Below are 18,876 nucleotides of genomic sequence, written 5' to 3' on the forward strand. Positions count from 1 at the left end.
CTTACCTGGGTTCCTGGGGCACAGAACACGGACCCCCGGCAGAGCTGCTCTCCAGAACGCCCACAGGTCAACACCTTGGCAAGGGGCCCTTGCCCATGCCTGCTCTCTGCACCTGCGAGCCTCACTGTGGACTTTTTGGAAAGCTCTCGCCTCCCCAGCGACCGTCTCTGAACATTTCAGCTTCAGTCTTCTCTCCCAATCAATCCTAGCTGGCATCTTCTAGTTAAGAATTACTCTGAATTTCTGTCTTGTACGTTTTTTTGCCGTGAGAGCCATTACAGATTTCTTGAAGTTCAATGACATTCGGAAGGAACAGAGAAAAGCGAGCACTCAGTCACCGTCTGCCATCTCAAGTTAGGACCTCTGACTTGTAAATAAGGCCGCTTCCAGTTTGCTGGAGGGAGTTGATAACCCGGTGGGGGTGTCCTGAAAATTAGCCCCGACTTCACCAGAGGAAGCTCCTTGACCTCTTCTGGCTTATGCCCTGTCCTGTTTTAAGATCCAATATTTCTTTATAAACATTATCTCACTTGGGGATTCTTCTAAAATGCCGACTGTAGCAGCTTTACCCTCCAACAGATCTGTGAGAGAAATGCAGTTTCTGACCCAGCAGAGCTGTATTTATTTCTTCTTTCTGTTCTCCTTCCTTCTCTTTCTTCCTTATTTCTCTTTTCCTTTTCTCTTTCTCTTTTCCTTCCTTCCTTCCTTTCCTTTCCTCTTTTTTTCTTTTCTCTTCCCCCTCCCCTCCCCTCTCCCCTCTCCTTGCCGTCCTTCCTTCCTTTCTATTAAGCAGGCTCTATGCCCAGGGTGGAGCCCAACGCAGGGCTTGGACTCACAACCCTAAGATCAAGACCTGAGCCGGGACCAAGAGTCAGACGGACGCTCAGCTGACTGAGCCACCCAGGCGCACAAAAGCTGCATTTCTTAAAATCAAGGCTCACCTACTCATGGAAAGCAGATCCAGGCCCCCTGGATAACTAATTTCAGTATTACCTGTGCGTTTATCTAATTTATCCTTCTTTCTACTTGCTTCAGATTATTTTTTCCTTAGCCAGACTTTTAAAATGTATTGGTGAACCAAACGTCCCTTGCATTCTTTGATGGCCTCTAATTGCTGGTGCTCCTAAGGTTAAGGGCACCACGGGGCCTCCTCCACCCCACCTCCACCGGGGGTTGGGGATGACCCATGTATGACCCATGGCCCACTGTATGTCCTCCCTCATTAGAAACTTCGTTTCCACCCTCTTTCCCCCTTCCCAGGAAAACAGTCGAAGCATGTGCCCAAATTTATTTTTTATTTTGCATACATAGGAAATGGGACTCTATCAAAAGAGAACAAAAAAGAGAAATGAGCCAAATGTTGCAGAGGAAAAACATGCACAGATCTGCTCCCAGCTTACTCCTAATCACTGACTCTATAAGACTTCGACACACCAGGAGCTGGACCTACTCCGGGAGGGGGACACAGTCCACTGTCAGCACAGACGGAACGAGAAGGGCCAGGAGATGCCACCACGAGTGGAATTTCTACGCACAGTAGCAGTGTTCGCTGTAGCAGGGTTCTCACCCAGGTTCGAGGGAAAACAAAATTTATCTTCACAAACATGGAATACAAAATTCTTGAGCACTACCTAAATCATTCAGTCTCTGAGATCATTTGTTATCAAAAAGAGAAATTAAATTTAGTCATGGATATTTGGGTGCTTATTCAACTGCACCCGGATCCAATTCCAGGGGCGGCCCTTACTGTGCTTCTTCATTAAGACAACAACAACAAAAAAAAAAAAGGGAGAAATTTAAGTCAAAAATGCAAGATGAATGACCCGGAAGAAGAGGAACCTTCTGGACCCATGTAGTTGTCCTTGTTGTAAACAGCAAACGTTGTGCTTTGTTGTCTCCTTTGGATCAAGGACTAGATGAGCGGAGGTACTGCTGTCAGGGACAGGAGTTCGGAGGTCACACGAGGCTGGCCGAAGACACCAGCAGCAGCATCTGTGTTTAAAACCTGTGTTTCCAAGGGCCCGTGTTCGGCTCCCAGCATTTCCTGTGGAGTTCCCGGGGAGGCTTGCAGGTTCTCCATCTTCGCAGGGAGGTCATTCTGGGCAGGTGCCGCAGTCCTATCCTGATCTCTCACCCAGGAGGAAAGGGACGCCCAGACTCCTGGTCTGGCGGAATGAAAACACTCAGCATCCACGCAGGTGACATGTTCGGAAGCTCAAGTCCAATGAGTAACAATTTCTCAAGAGGCTGGTCCAATTAGTTATTACAAAAATAACTCCCCGCCGCCCGCCGGCCCTATCCCACTACTACACACACAGGGACCCTCCCATCTGGGCTACGCTGCTTTGCCTTCCTACACACAACCAGCTGGATCTCTGGGGGTTCACCTGCACGGCCAGCACTGCTTACTGCAGAAGCCGCACCTTCCTTTCAGCCCAGCGTTGAGACACGCTTCACTGCCAGGGTTTGCATTTCCAACCACATCTTCTATTCTCATTTTGATTAAGCTGTCAGTGAAATCTACTCAGTACTTTTTAAAGAGATCTTCCTGTAGTCCTAGGATTCTGCATTCCTCTTTTTTTCAGCAAGCTTTTCCTCTTTAGAGAACACCCCCCCACATACACACACATCTGCTGACATCAAACTGCAGGCCTGGCCTGCTGCCCCAGGGGCCACCACTCTCCAAGGGGATGGTGTGACTTCCCAGCCGGCGGTGCCTCTCCACTTGGAAAGTGTCCATCACAACCACCACCAGGGGTGCCGAAGGAAGGGTGTGGAGACCTCTGGTCAGACAGCTGCTGACATTCAGAGAAGACGCTCTGAGTTTGACCTTAAAGGACAGGACTCTACATGAGCTTCCACAGACTCACTAGAAAGCCCGGGGTGGGGTTGGGCGGGGGGATTGGCAGGGAGGTGAACCATTTTATTTTTGCCCAGTCAGACCAAGAGTTCATAAAATGCAATGTCCCAGTTTGACGCAGGAATCCATTTCCCATTAATTGCAGTAACTTTCCTTCGTGATTTTCGAGTAACTGTAGACATTCAAACTTGACCTCATCTGGATCCGCATCTCCTTAAGGTACACAGTCCCCTCCCAGCCCTGGCTACGCAGAAGGGAAGCCACTGTCACCTCTAGGAAGTGAGTAGAGACAGGAAGTGCTAGGAGGCTTTTCCCACAGCAGAGCTTCACAGCTTCCTGAAGAGGAAGACTGACAGGACGAGGGGCTCCGAGAGTGGAGCCTGGGAGGCCTCACTTCTGTGAGCTGCCTGTTGTGTTCTTGGGCCAGGAGTGGTCTCCTCCTCGTACTCACCTGCACACACAGGCCCTGCCTTGCCTCCTTCTCCTTAGTCTCTCTCCTGAGGATCTAGGGTGTCAACCCTTGGGGACTGTCCACACTCTGCCAGAGCTCAGATTACATCAGAAACAGAAGCAACAGAGGAGACACGGGATAAATTCAAATATTGGTCCTCCACAGAAAACTTGAAAGGGAGCTGTGCTTGCTTTGAAGATATCAAAGAGGAATTTGCCCTTAGTGGCTCAGAAGACAATTCCCGGAAGCGAACATTGATGGGGACTGGGAGGTGCGGTGAGAGCGCCCCTCCCCTTTCCTCCTGAGGTCGCACAGCAGGCGCCGGGCAGTGCCCCGCTACTTAGACTTCACCACCTGTTCATACGGGGGCGGGGGTGTGTTGCAGTAAGAAGGGGGCGGAGGGTAGGCCATGCTTCCCTGGGGTGAGTTGGGCTGAACCTGGAAAGCCATCGGTACAGTATTTCCGGAAGGATTCATCCCCGGTCCTCCAGGGTCGGTGTAATACGGCAGCCCCGGCTGCTGCGCTCCTGAAAAGAGAGATTAGCAGATATGAACACGGCAGAGAATACGCAGAGCCCACCACACCAGAGCAGTGTCTGGCCGGGGGTCTGCGGAGACCAGCACCCCGGTCCTTCACTCACCCGGCAAGCATGCAAGGCCAAACATCTGAACACAGTGGGGCACCTGGGATACAGTAACAAGCTAGAGCCACACGTGAGTCCCTGGCCTCGTGTGGCCTGTGCTCTACTGGGGTGTAGACGGCTGAGAGGGCACACACAAACTCACCAGCAGGGCCAAGTGACAGGACGGACATTGACAGGATCAGGCATGGTAGGTGGCTGGTCATTAACTCAAAGCCTGAATGATAAACCCAGGAGGCTCTGCAAAGAGCTGGGGAAGTGTATGCTAAAAAATTACCAATGGAGAGAGCCGTTTCCACTCTCAAGGGAGGAAAATCGAGGCCACAGTAAAGTAAGCCGATTCGTAGCTCCCTCCTGGAAGAGCTGGAACGGGACCCTGGTTTCCTGACTCTTCCAGAATGATCACTGGCAGCTGCACACGCCCTCTGAGAACACAGTTTGCTGAAGCACATTTCTGAAGTACGGCCTCCATTCCCATGTGCTAGGTTAACATTTTGTCAGGGTGGCCAAGTTCACAGACAGGGAGACAATGGGAGCAAACACCAGAAGGGCGGGTTTAGGCATCCGCGGAATCTGTTTTCCTTCGGCACTGCTGGAGGAGATGGTCGTCTGCTTTTCTCCGACAGTGAGGCTATCAGATGCAGGCTGACTCCCCTGCTTCAAGCTGGGGTGTAGGATGTGGGAGGGGGGCGTCCAGAAAACAAAGAAGGTGACAAGACTAGTGTAACTCTCATTTTAATGGGTAGGAATATGTGAGCTGCTACTTTAGAGCCTAGTTTTTAGATCTGCTAACTCTGATCATGTTGATAGCACTACAGAGTATGGGATGCATAAACAAAGAATTAAGAAAAACAAAACAAAACAAAACTGTGAGCTTTCGGTGTGTGTGTCCCAGGCTAAGCTAATTTTGTGGGTAGACTCGGGTCTGTTTTTTGAGTTAGGCCTCATGTAATTCAGAAAGATACCTGGAGTGTCAGAGAAGTCATCCCTGTACATATATTCGTTAGCGCCTTTTTTTTTTTTTTTTTAAATTTCCAAGTGTCTCTTTCTGCAGTTTAACTGAATAAAGGTCAGATTACTAGGAAGACGCTCAACAACCTGTGTAAGGTGTCACAAACCTGGCATACGGCAGATCTTGGAAATCTACAAATGTGCAAAAGGAAAGAATGTAAGACAGAAACCGAAGGCCAGAAAGGTATTCCAGGGTGTCAGCATGAGAGCAATCGGGCACAAATTGCACCTTTACCAACCGCCGCCTCATCTCGCACCTGTACGGCTCAGCAGACAACACCTGCTCCCATCTGTGCATCCCTCTGTGGCCTTGGATGCATTTGCTCACAAGCCCATGACTGGCCATTACCATGAGTTTCCCAAGGGCAGAGATTATGATTTATTTATCTCTGGATCCCTGTATATTTTATATAAGCAAAAAATTAATTAAAGATTTTTTTTTTTAAAAAACAGGCAATTGTAATAGTTTGTAAAAGACATCTTCAAAGTCCTTGACTATGAAAGAAGTAGAGATTAAGATGTTTAGGAAGAATAACCGAAAGGCCCCAGGGACCAATTTAATGTGAAACGCTTGAGGACAGAGAAGAGGTATGACTAGAAAAGACCCTGGTTTAGGGTCTTGATAAAAGGGCCCAACAAAAAAAGAGGGGATACAAGGAAAGAGAGGGTGCAGGGTAAGGGCCCAGGGCCAATGAAAGCTCCACGCTGGGCCTGCTGGAGCTGAGGCAGCTTCAGGACTGTCCTGTCAAAGTGGGGACAAAAACACGGGTGGGTTAAAACCACGCAGGAGGTGTGCAGGGAGGCAGAAAGGATGGCTGAGGAGAGAACTGCAGGGCAGACCAACATTCAAGACCGGAAAAGAACCCCAAGCACGTGAGGTGGCAGAGAAGAAAGCAAAGGAGCCCGGGGAGAAATAATGAAACAGTGAAATAGGGGTTGGGCCATGCCGGCAAAGGGAAAGGGGAATTTTTAAGGAAGAAGTGACTGGTCCTCTACAATGTCAAATAGAGGGCAAAATAAGAACAGCAAATTTCCATTGGATATGGCATCTGGGATTTCTCCTCAGGAGCTGCAGTACAGTGGGAGGTACCAAGGGCAGTGGCGACACTCTCAGGGCAAGGAGGGAGAAGCCCAGATGAGGGGAGAGGTAGCAGCTGAAGGGTCTGCAGGAAGGAGAATGATGTGTGTTTAAGGATGGGGAAAGCTCCCGATTGTGTACAGGGAAGAGCGGCACATATATAGGAAAGAAAAAGGATTTCTAGGGAAGAAGATAAGCTCAATGAGGGCAGGGACCTCATACGTCTGCTTCAACATCTGCACCTCACTGCCTAGCCGGGAGCCTGGTGTACAAGAGGACACCAATTCCTTCTGCTGAATGCGCGGAGGAGCATGGGGAACCCACAGTTGTGTTGGAAGGAGGACCAAGGTGCTCGTAGCAAACAACCTCTTTATGGAGCGAATCGGGGTGGGAGGTTATCTGAGCAGATTCCAAAACGCTCCAAGAAGAGATGGCCATGGGTAGTAGCAAAATAGTGACAAGGAGTGACAGAGCCCACTGGTATGGGATTCAGTGTGACAGGGTTTATGAATAAGAGGAGAAGCCAGACACCAAAGGGATGCCAGCACCATCTCTTTACCCTGTGGGGGTAGAACATGGGGGAAGAGAGCCAAGCCCTTCAGGACTGAAGGTTCATGGCAGAGGGTCCAGTGAGAGAAAGAAAACATGTAGAGGATTCTATGAAGAAGCTGGAGTTACAGGAAGACTATTTCTACAGTAGACAAATCGGAAAGGATCTGGAGGAGTGAGTAAAACAATGGTGGCCACACAATCGCTTCTTCTGTCTATAATGGCAATTTGTATGTCATTTGTATTCCATGGGTATACACATGTATTATATGGGTATGGTGTGGGGATAGTAAGGGGATGGGAATGTGATCAGAACTGTGTGTGTGTGTGTGTATGTATGTATGTGTGTGTGTGTGTATGTGTGTATATGTGTATGTGTGTGTATAGTGTATGTGTGTGTATATATACACACACATACACAATACACACACATATATATATATATATTTAAGATTTACTTATTTGAGAAACAGCAAGCACAAGCAGGAGGAGCAGAGAGAGGAAGAGAGACTCTCAAGCAGACTTCCCATTGAACATGGAGCCCAACATGGGGTCCGATCTCAAGACCCTGAGATCACAACCTGAGCCAAAACCAAGAGTCGGACACCTAACTGGCTATGCCACCCAGGCACCCCTAGAATTGTACGCATATCCTTCAAGATGCTGAGGCTCAGAAGAATGAATGAAGCAACTTGCCAAGGGCACACGACTGATATCTGGAAGCACCAGGATTTGAACATAGGAGTGTAGTGGAAAGCCCAGGCTCTTTCCACTAGGACAGGTGTTTCTCATAATTGGGTGATGAGCTGGGAGAAGAAGTTCAGGCTAGAAAGGGACAGGAAAACCAGGAAGATTGATGACATAATGGGCCTGAGCTCCAACCAAAAATGAAGGGCTTGCCGAAGAACTGTCATAACACAGACTTCCCATCTCGGCTGCGCACTTATCCAAGGGGCACACCGTCTTGTCTCCAGAAGTCATTTCATTCTTTAAGGCTATCATCTCTTTTCTCCTTGAGCATCTAAGCATGATCTGAGAAGGAACTCTAGATTCAGCAAAGGTGAGTAGGAACTTCTTAAAGAAGTCAGTTGACAACAGCTCCTCCAGTGAAGCTCTTTCCCACCTAAGCTGAAGGATGTTCTGGCAGCCAAGCTTTCTTAACAATGAACTTGCTACCACTCAACTAATCTGACTGGCCTGCAGCTTCGCAATGGATGAGCTGGGCCAGTCTTTTCTTGAGATGTACAAGGATCTGGCTGGTAGCAGAGAATGGAGTGGAAATGCAGGGAGAGGCGGAGACAGCCTGAAGAAGACTGTGTGGCCCGGAAGAGATGGAAAGGTTACCAGCCCTAGGGTGTCCCCATTTCCAAGAGATTCCATGTGTCTTTATAATTAGCCCCCACTTGGAGTTAGCTCTATGCATTTCGGTGCTCTTTTCACTCTACCTACTGCCTGTGTTTTCTGTTTAATCAGACCCCATATCCCGCCTTCCCACATCCATGTCCTCTAGCCAGGCTGCTCAAGGTGTGGGCAGGTCTCCTAAACACACTGCGGCAGACACACGCTCATCCTTTCCACCCATGACTCAGACTTCCTGTATTTATTCTCCCTCGTGGTTGGGGTCCCTCTCTTCACCAGCCCACTCATGGGACTGCACGCTAATTCCCTCATGAGGGATAACAGACTGTCTGTAACCAGGTTCTTAGTGGCTTCAGTCTCGGTTCTTACTGCCCTGCCTTATGCTCTGCCTCCCAACAAGAACCTAGTTGCTTGTATCCAGCTCACCTCTCCCTTAGCCCTCACCAGAGAGCATTTCCGGGGTGTTCCACACGCAGACCACTCCTCCGTCTCCACACCACCTCCTCCTTGTCCTCCTTGTCTAGCTAATTCCCATTTATCTCTCAAGTTTCAGATCAGAATCGCCAACTCCAGGAAGCTACATCTCACTACCCACCACTCCCTTCCTGGCTGGATTAGGTACCCTGTCATCCTGGCATCCAGAACGGTGTAATTTCCTGAGCTTTCTGCACATGGAAATAGGATCATTCATCTTGGAACCCTCCAAGTCCAGAACAGCACGTAGCATGTGATATTCCATAAATACAGGAGATGAATGACTGAAGAGGGACGAATGGTGATGTTGCTTTGGATTTCGCCTCTGCTATACTGTGCTGGGCACATTTGGCAGTTTCCTGAGGTACATCTATTTCTGATACAACAGGAAGAACAGGCTGCCCCAGCCCAGCAAGCCTGCGTCAACCCTGCCCATCACTCCTGAGGGCAGAGGTATTCGAAGATGACCTCAACTCCTTATCACAGATGACAGCAGGGTGGGCTGTGGTCTTTGTATCGGAGATGAGCCTCAGGCTGTGACTAATATCCATGCATCGTGGCCACTCACACCAGATGATAATGAGATGCACTGGCAAGTGTGTCCAATTCAACTGGCATTTTTATGTTAAGAGTTATAACTCATGGATATTGCCGGGAATTAGGAGGATAGGATTGAAATACTGAGGATGGAGAGGCACTTGGAATATTAAAGAAACAGAACAGATAGGAGGGGGATAAATTATGTATCTGCCAGGAACACGAGCCCTTAGGTGAAAACACTTGGCAAACACAGGGATGGAACATGCTGGAAAGACTGGTGTGGGTGGAAGGACAGCGGAAACAGAGGATGGACCCTCGAAGAGCACCTGGCCAGGTGGAGGCACCAGCTCACAGAGACATTTGCTCGATCTCTGCTCATCTGGCTAAAAGAGTGAGTCTTGATAAGACCCTGGCCTGGATGACCAGCTGGCCTCCCACAGAGAAGAGAAACCAAGGAGACAGACTCAGTTCTCACTCGTGCAGGGAAGTGGCAGATGGAACACTTCATCACCCATGGGAAAGCCAGAGGCAAGAACAGGTCTGTGTCCACAGGGCTGAGAGAGATCCTTTCAAAACCGTTCCCCAGAATGTATATATGATTCTGTGGCACAAAATTCCAGAATCCAAAGCACATTAAAATCGAGATTTCAACTCCATAATCACAAATAGGCATGATGATAATGATTTCAAAGGTTACAAACCAAGCCAGTGTGAATGATTCTAATGAAGAAAACTGAAAAGTAAACTTAACACCAGAATGGAACCGGGTAAAATAAAGCCCAATGGAGCCAAGGGCTGACACAAAATGGGACGAAAAAGAACCTGTTAAAAATGTATGCACGCGGGCGCCTGGGTGGTTCAGTGGGTTAAAGTCTCTGCCTTCCGCTCAGGTCATGATCCCAGCGTCCTAGGATAGAGCCCCGCATCGGGCTCTCTGCTCAGCAGGGAGCCTGCTTCCTCCTCTCTCTCTGCCTGCCTCTCTGCCTACTTGTGATCTCTGTCTGTCAAATAAATAAATAAAATCTTTTAAAAAAAAATGTATGCACGGAGGATAAAGAAGATTCATAAAGAAAACAAAAGGCCAAGCGAAAAACATTCAAACTTACTCTCTTGTCAAAGAGAATGGTTTCAAATGGAAATGGAGATGAAAATGAGGGAAAATAAAACTCTAAGATAAGTAAGCACAGGCTGGGTTTGGGGAGAGCCATCAGATGGCCTGACTCTGACAAAGCGAGCAAGAAAGCCGGGGGTCAAGTCCTGCCTCAGTCCTGTGAGATGCGCACCATTCATTCTTGTGTTGTAGATGTAAAACCTGAAGGACAAGAATTCTCCACAATTTGCCCAGGAGGGTCTTCTTCCAGGAGACATTACTGGATCTCTAAGAAACAAGGAGTCCATCGTAGCTAGGAGCCAGCTGGGCTGTGCAGTGTGCCTGATGGAAGGAAGGAGCTTGAGAGCCCTCAGGCCGCCAAGCCATGGAGTGAAACCAGGGGCCTCCCTCTTTGTGACTTTTTATCATGAGAGGTAACTCTTAAAAATTGGGGTATTAGTTGCTACCAAAAATACCAGAGCTAATTCTTGCAGAGAACATTTTTGTCATCAGTAGACAAGTCTCCCTGCCTTCATTACTTGCCCCTTTCTTTCTTCTTCTATTGTATCTATTCATTTTACTAAATTGCTCATTGTCTCAGCTACAAAAAATATTTTCCAGTTCATTCTCCAGGATTTTTTTTTAGATATATAATGATATATTGTTTACAATGAGAAACAGTTTTATTTCTCCTTCCTAATGGTTAAATATTATCTTTCATGTTAGTACTTTAGCCAGAAGTTCTAGAACAATGTTAAATGTTGATGATACTGAATATTCTCATTTTTTAATGGGGATACTTTGACTGTTGCACTGGAGATGATGTTGGCAGCAGGTCCAGAGTACAAATTTACTTCATCCTTATTGAACATTTCCATTCAAAAGGCACAGCTGGTAATAATACTGGGATATATCATCAAGGACTTGATCCTTGCCTTCTGGAACCCTCAAGGAACATATATGCTAAGTCTTTATTATATTAAGAAAAAGCCTTACATTACTGGTTACATTACTAGTTTACAATACATTAATGGTTTTGAAGCAGTTTGGGGAAGGGATTTATACTGAATTTTATCAAGTTTTATCAACAGCCTTTTCAGCATCTACTGAGATCATTTTTTGTTTTGTTTTGCATTTTTTGTTGTGGTAAAATACACATAACCTAAAATTTACCACCTTGACCATTTTTAAGTTAATAATACGGTGGTATTAATTATACTCCCATTGTTGTGCAATCATCGCCATGATAGGTCCCCATAATTCTTTTCATCTTGCAAAAGTGATACTCTTTATCCATTAAACAGTAACTCCCCATTATCCCCTTTCCCTAGCCCTGGGCAACCACCAGCATACTTTCCCTCTTTATGATTCTGACTACTCTAAGTGACTCATATAAGTAGAATCATACAATATTTGTCTTTTTGTGACTGACTTATTTCACTTAGGATAATATCTTCAGAGGTCACTCATGTTGTAGCACATCGTAATTCTTTCCTTTCTGAATTAATATCAGATTAATAATAAAATATTGTGTATGATTGTGTACGTGTGTGTACATGCATTCATCTGTCAATGGACACTTGTGTTACTTCTATGTTTCAGTAATTGTGAATAACGCTGCTGTGAACTTGGGTGTACATCTCTGAAACTGCTTTCAATTCTTCTGGGTATATTGCCAGATCATGTATGATGGTAATTATATTTTTAGTTTTTAAGGAACTGACACACTGTTTCCATAGTGGCTGCACTATTTCACATTCCCACCAGTGCAGAAGGGTTCCAATTTCTCCAAATTCTTGCCAACAGATGTTTTCTGCTTTTTGACAGTACCTATCTTAGCGGGTATAAGGTGGTTATCTTGTAGTCTTGATTTGCATTTCCCTAATGGTTAGTGATGTTGAGCAGGTATTCATGTACTTGTTGGCCATTCATGTATCTTCTTTGGAGAAATGTCTATTCAAATCCATTGCCTATTTTTGAATGTTTTGTTTTTGTTTTGTTTTAGGAGTTCTCCATATAAGCTATTCAACATAGTACTAGAGGTCCTAGCCTCAGCAATCAGACAACAAAAGGAAATTAAAGGCATCCAAATCGGCAAAGAAGAAGTCAAATTATCACTCTTCGCAGATGATATGATACTATATGTGGAAAACCCAAAAGACTCCACTCCAAAACTGCTAGAACTTATACAGGAATTCAGTAAAGTGTCAGGATATAAAATCAATGCACAGAAATCAGTTGCATTTCTCTACACCAACAGCAAGACAGAAGAAAGAGAAATTAAGGAGTCAATCCCATTTACAATTGCACCCAAAACCATAAGATACCTAGGAATAAACCTAACCAAAGAGACACAGAATCTATACTCAGAAAACTATAAAGTACTCATGAAAGAAATTGAGGAAGACACAAAGAAATGGAAAAATGTTCCATGCTCCTGGATTGGAAGAATAAATATTGTGAAAATGTCTATGCTACCTAAAGCAATCTACACATTTAATGCAATTCCTATCAAAGTACCATCCATCTTTTTCAAAGAAATGGAACAAATAATGCTAAAATTTATATGGAACCAGAAAAGACCTCGAATAGCCAAAGGGATATTGAAAAAGAAAGCCAACGTTGGTGGCATCACAATTCCGGACTTCAAGCTCTATTACAAAGCTGTCGTCATCAAGACAGCATGGTACTGGCACAAAAACAGACACATAGATCAATGGAACAGAATAGAGAGCCCAGAAATAGACCCTCAACTCTATGGTCAACTAATCTTCGACAAAGCAGGAAAGAATGTCCAATGGCAAAAAGACAGCCTCTTCAATAATCTAAATATTGCTTATCAAATATGATTTGCAAATATTTTCTCCTATTTAGGTATAGCCTTTTTACTCAATAGATCGTGCCTTTTGATACATAAAATATTTAAGTCTTTATGAAGCCAAACTTGCCTATTTTTTTTCTTTTATTATTCAGGCCTTTGGTGTCATATCCAAGAAATTATTACCAAATCCACTGCTGTGATACTTCTGTCCTTGTTTTCTTCTTCTTCTTCTTCTTTTTTTTTTAGAAGATTTTATTTATTCATTTGAGAGAGACAGAGAAAGCACACAAGGAGGAAGAGAGGCAGAGGGAGAGGGAGAAGCAAGCTCACTGCTGAGCCAACTGGAAGCCTGATGTGGAGCTCCATCCCAGACCCAGAAAACACGAGCTGAGCTGAAGGCATACGCCCTACCATCTGAGCCACGCAGGTGCCCCATCCTTGTTTTCTTCTAAGAGTTTTCTTGTTTTACGTCTTACATTTAGGTCCTTGACCCATTTATTTTTTTAAGATTTTCTTTTCTTTTCTTTTAAAGTAGGCTCCACAGCTTGCATGGAGCCCAACATAGGCCTTGAACTCATGACCCTGAGATCAAGACCTGAGCTGAGATCAAGAGTTAGATGTCTGACTGAGCCACCCAGGCGTCCCTTAACAATTTTATTTTCAAGTAATCTCTACATCCAATGTGGTGCTTGAACTTACAACCCTGAGAACAAGAGTCACACGTTCTACCAACTGAGCCAGCCAGCAATCCCAAGTCCTTAATCCATTTTAAGTTAGTTTTCATATACAGTGTTAGGTAAGGGCCCAGTATCATTCTTTCACATAGGGATTTCCAGTTTCCCCAGCATAATTTGTTGACCAGACTGTCCTTTGCCCACTGAATGGCCTTGGCACTCCAGCTAAAAGTAATTTGATCAGATATGCATGGGTTTATAATGGGGCTCTCTATTCTATTCCATTGGTTTGCTTATCTGTCTTTATGGCAATACCACACTGTTTTGATTAAGGTAGCTATTTAGTAAGTTCTGAAATCAGGAAGTGTGAATCCTCCAATTTTTATCTACTTTCTCAAGTTGGTTGGCTAATCAGTGTGCTTGGAGATTCCATATGAATTTTAGGATGGGTTTTTCTATTTCTGTAAAAAACACCATTGGGATCTTGATAGGGTTTGTGTAGACTCTGTAGAATGCTTTGGGTAGTATTGACATTGACATTTTAACAGTATTAAGTCTCCCAATCCATGAATATGAGATCAATTTCCATTTATTTACATCTTTTAAAATTTCTTTTATTTTAATATTTTATTTATTTATTTGACAGAAAGAGAGAGATCACAAGTAGGCAGAGAGGTAGGCATAGAGGGGAAAGCAGGCTCCCTGCTGAGCAGACAGCCTGATGCAGGGCTCCATCCCAGGACCCTGACATCATGACCAGAGCCGAAGGCAATGTCTTAACCCACTGAGCCACCCAGGCACCCCTATTTACATCTTTGAAAATCTCTTACAGCAATGTTTATAGTTTCCATCGTACAAGTCTTTCACCTCCTTGATTAAATCACTATTTTATATTGTACTGCTAGGGTAAATGGAATTGTTTTTTAAACTTGTCAGACTGTTCATCACTTATGCATAGAAATTTAACTGGTTTTTGTGCTGACTTGTTTCCTGATACATTGCTGAATTAATTTATTATATCTAAAATGTGGTGTGTTTTTTTTGGTCAAATCTTTAGAATTTTCTACATATAAGATCTTATCATCTGTAGTTTCCTTCCTTCCTTCCTTCTTTTTACTCTCCTCTCCCTCCCCTCCCACCTCTACCTCACTTTCTTTCATCTTTGTCTGATTTTGGCATCAGGGTAATGCTGGACCATAGAATGTACTTGGAAGTTTTCCGACGTTTCCTACTTTTTGGAATAGTTGAACAATAGGTATTAACTCTTCTTTAAATGTTTGGTAGAATTCACCTGTGAGTCCATCTGGTCCTCAACTTTTGTCTGTTGGGAGTTTTTTGATTACCAACTCAAATTCATTACTACTAATTGGTCTGTTCAGATTTTCTATTTCTTTGTGATTTAGTTTTGAAAGATGATATGTTTCTAGGAATTTATTTATTTATTCCAGGTTGTCCAATTTGTTGGCATATGATTTTTGTAGTATTCCCTTATTATCTTTTGTGTTTCTGTAATGTCAGGTTTTATTTCTCTTTTGTTTCTGATTTTATTTATTTGGGTCCTTTCTCTTTTTTTCTTGATGAATCTGGCTAAGGGTTTACCAATTTTATATTTTCAAAGAACGAGCTCTTGGTTTCATTATTTTGATGAGGTAGTTTTTCTATTATTTTGATGAGGTAGTTACCCCCTATTCCTAGCTCACTGAGAGAGAGAGAGAGAGAGAGAGAGAGTGTGTTATCATAAAAGGGTGCTGAATTTCATCAAATGCTTTTTCTATATCAACTGAGATGCTCATGTGGTTTCTCTTCTTCATTCTTTGATGTGGTTTATTACCCTGACTGATTTATATTTGTTGAAAAATCTTTGCAATCCAGGAATAAATACCATTTGGTCATTGTGTATAATCCTTTAAAAATACTCGTGAATTCTGTTTGCTAATATTTTGTTGAGGGTTTTTTCATCAATGTTCACTGAGGGCAATGGACCCCTATAATTGTCTTGTAGTGTCATTGCCTGACTTTGCTGTCAGGGTTATTGATGTTGGCCTCAGAGAATGACTTATGAAGAGTCACTTCCTCTCCAATTTTGGGGAAAGTAAGAGAAATGAAATCACCAGGTTCAGGGCTTTAATTTGTTGGGAATTTTTTTCTTTTTTTAAATATTTTATTTCTTTGACAGAGAGCACACAAGCTGGAGGAGCAGCAGGCAGAGGAAGAGGGAGAAGCAGGCTCCTCATTGAACAGGAAGCCTGATGCAGGACTCAATCCCAGGACCCTGAGATTATGACACCTGAGCCAAAGGGACACTTAACCAACTGAACCACCCAGGTGTCCCTGCAATAACACTTTCTTCAAAAGATTTATTTATCTAAGAAAGAGAAAGAAAGAGTACCCGTGTGTAAGCAGGAGGAGGGGCACAGGGCAAAGGGGAAAGAGAATCCTCAAGCAGACTCGCCACTGAGCACAGAGCCCAACATGGAGCTCAACCTCAGGGCCCTGAATCATGACCTAAGCTGAAGTTGGATGCTTAACCAACTGAGCCACCTGGGTGTCCCTATAATAATACTTTTTATATTGCCAAGGCATCTCCCTTACTGAGATGTTTGTTTCTCCATATGACTTCAAGTTACTGTCTAGTGTCTTTTCATCTCATCTTGCCAGACTCCCTTGAGCATTTCTGGCGTGTCAAGTCTACTGGTTGCAAAGTTCTTCAGCATTTGTTTATCTGGGAATGTCTCAGTTTCTTCCTCACTTCCGAAGGCAAATTTTGCATAGATATAGTATTCTTGGTTGACAGATTTTTTCATTTTAGCACTTTGAATATACCAGACCACTGTCTTTCTGGCCTCCAATAGTTTCTGAAGAGAAATCTGCTTGTGTTCTTACTGAGGATCCCTGCTGTTTTTAAGATTCTCTCTTGGGTCTCTTGCTTTTAAAGATCAACTAAAATGTGGCTCTTTGAGTTCCTCTTGGTTGGAATTGAGCTTTTTGGATGTTTATATTCATGTCTTTCATAAAATTTTGTATGTTTTCAACCATTATTTCCTCAAATATTTTCTGTGTCCCTTTTCTCCCTCTTCTCCTTCTGACACTTCCACGATGCAAATGTTGGTCTGCTTGATGCTGCCCCTTAGGCTCTGTTCACTTTCCTTCAGTCTTTTTTCTTTGTGTTCCTCAGACTTGATCAGTTCTCTTATCTTGTCTTTAGTTTGCTGATTCTTTCTTCTGCTTCTTCAGATCTGCCTTTGAATCCATGTGGTGAATTTTTCATTTCACTTATTGTACTTTTTAGTTCCAGGATTTCTTTTGGAATCTTTTTAGATTATCTCTTTAATGATATTTCCATTTGTTAATACACCATTTTTTAAAATCTTCTCTACATATTCCTGTAGTTCTCTGAGTATCTGTCTAGCAGATGTGGCATTATGTCTTTTTCACGAACAGTCTGTTGATTTAATTTTTTCTCTGAATGGGCCATATTTTCTTACTTCTTTATATGACTTGTGATTTTGTTGTTGTTGTTGTTGTTGTTGAACTCTGGACATTTGAATCTAATAATTTGGTAACTCTAGAAGTCACATTCTCCTCTTTCCCTAGAGTTTGCTGTATTTTGCTACTTTTTTTTTTTTTAAATTAATTGTTGTAGGTTGTCTCTGTGCTGAGAATCAGCCTGAGATATAAACTTATAGTCTTTTCCCTGGGATGTGCAATCATGTTCTAATTTTTTGTATATGCACTTGTTTTTTGAACATCCTATTCTTTAATGTCTGGCTCTAAAAGGAGAAAAAGCGGAAAATGAAGGGACAGGGAGAAGGGCACTGGCCATTTAAATTCCCCAGAGGTCACTTCTGCCGGAGGAGAAAGGGCCTGCAATCGAAGCAGCAGTGGCTGCCTGCCTCTTTAACCAGTAGTAACAAATAGCTATCAGAGTGCAGAGCCTCCATATTTGGAGGGCAGGGTCCTTTTTGCCCACCCTACTCTGCATGCTATGCACAAGCTCCTCAAGGAATATGTGCTCAGCTGCCTATCAAGTGGCCTCTGTTGAGGATGGGTAGCTGCTTGTGTGCTAAGAGCTGAAATTGACCAAATTAACTGCTATTTGCCCTCCAAGTATTCCCTGAAAGTTATAAGCTTTCAATAGACTTAAAAATTGACCCTTGAGGGGCGCCTGCCTGGCTCAGTGGGTTAAAGCCTCTGCCTTTGGCTCAGGTTGTGATCCCAGGGTCCTGGGATCAAGCCTCACATCGGGCTCTCTGCTCAGCAGGGAGCCTGCTTCCTCCTCTCTCTTTGCCTACTTGTGATCTCTGTCTGTCAAATAAATAAATAAAATCTTTAAAAAAAATTGACCCTTGAACCACACTACAGTGAGGCGCACTTGCCACCTACACAGTTAAAATCCACATATAACTTTTGATTCTCGCAACTTAACTAGTAATAATAGCCAACTGCCAACTGGAAACCTCACTGATAACACAGCTAATTAATACATGTTTTGTATGTTATATGTATTACATATGGTATTCTTATAATAAACTAAGCTACAGAAAATGTTATTAAGAATACTGTAAGGAAGAGAAAATACATTTACAGAACTGTACTATATTAACTGAAAACAAAAACAAAAACAAAACAACCCTGCACAGTTCAAACATGTATTGTTCAAGGGTCTTCTTGTGAGTTACATCAGGACAGTTTCTGTCAGTGCAATTTTTGCCTAGGTGAGGAGAGAAATTCCTGGTGTTTCCTATCCTACTTTTTCCAAGAATTCTCTGCCAATCATTGCTTTTTGATCTAACTTAGAATGTTAATAGCTTGCCTAACATTGGACTATCCTTGCTCTCTTACAGAAGATCAATGCTTGGTTATGGTGGTTTACTTCTTTGACAGACTGTGTAATTCAGTGTTCTAGGACTTTCATATTTATGCTCATTAAACACAATTCAGTATAAGGTAATTCTGTTGTTTCCAAGTTATACCGGCTTCATAAAACAAATTATGTAGATTTCTATATTTTTTTTCCCATAATTTTTTATACCTAGTAGTAATTCATACACTGTTAAAATGCACTGGTTCTTAAAAGTTCTGAAGATACCATATGAATTTAGAGTCATTCTAGAAGTTAATTCTTTGAAAAGTTCTTCAAACTCTTGCTTGGTCCACTGAAATTTTCAATGTTCTGATGCATCTTTGATAATGTACACTTTTCTATCTTTTGCCCAGCTTTCCATTTCATGAATACTTCCTTATAATGTTTAATCTTCTCTGTACCTTTGATTTTATTTTTCCCTGTTTTACTGATTAGATACATCAAGGGTAGGACTTGCAATGACA

The 18,876-nt window shown here is 43.5% G+C and overlaps 1 protein-coding gene across 3 annotated transcripts in view; it reads right to left on the reverse strand.

The window, feature by feature from the left end:
• Positions 1 to 1,276: 1,276 nt before the first annotated feature.
• Positions 1,277 to 18,876, reverse strand: part of VOPP1 (VOPP1 WW domain binding protein) — a 110,372-nt gene continuing 92,772 nt past the window's right edge. For all 3 annotated transcript variants that reach the window (XM_032304481.1, XM_032304479.1, XM_032304480.1), the window contains one exon: positions 1,277 to 3,838. In XM_032304481.1, the coding sequence (XP_032160372.1) occupies positions 3,648 to 3,838 (191 nt within the window). In that variant the 3' untranslated portion in view covers positions 1,277 to 3,647. The remainder of the gene's footprint in view (positions 3,839 to 18,876) is intronic.

Source organism: Mustela erminea, chromosome 11 (genome assembly GCF_009829155.1).
Source record: "Mustela erminea isolate mMusErm1 chromosome 11, mMusErm1.Pri, whole genome shotgun sequence".
NCBI classification, from domain to species: domain Eukaryota; kingdom Metazoa; phylum Chordata; class Mammalia; order Carnivora; family Mustelidae; genus Mustela; species Mustela erminea.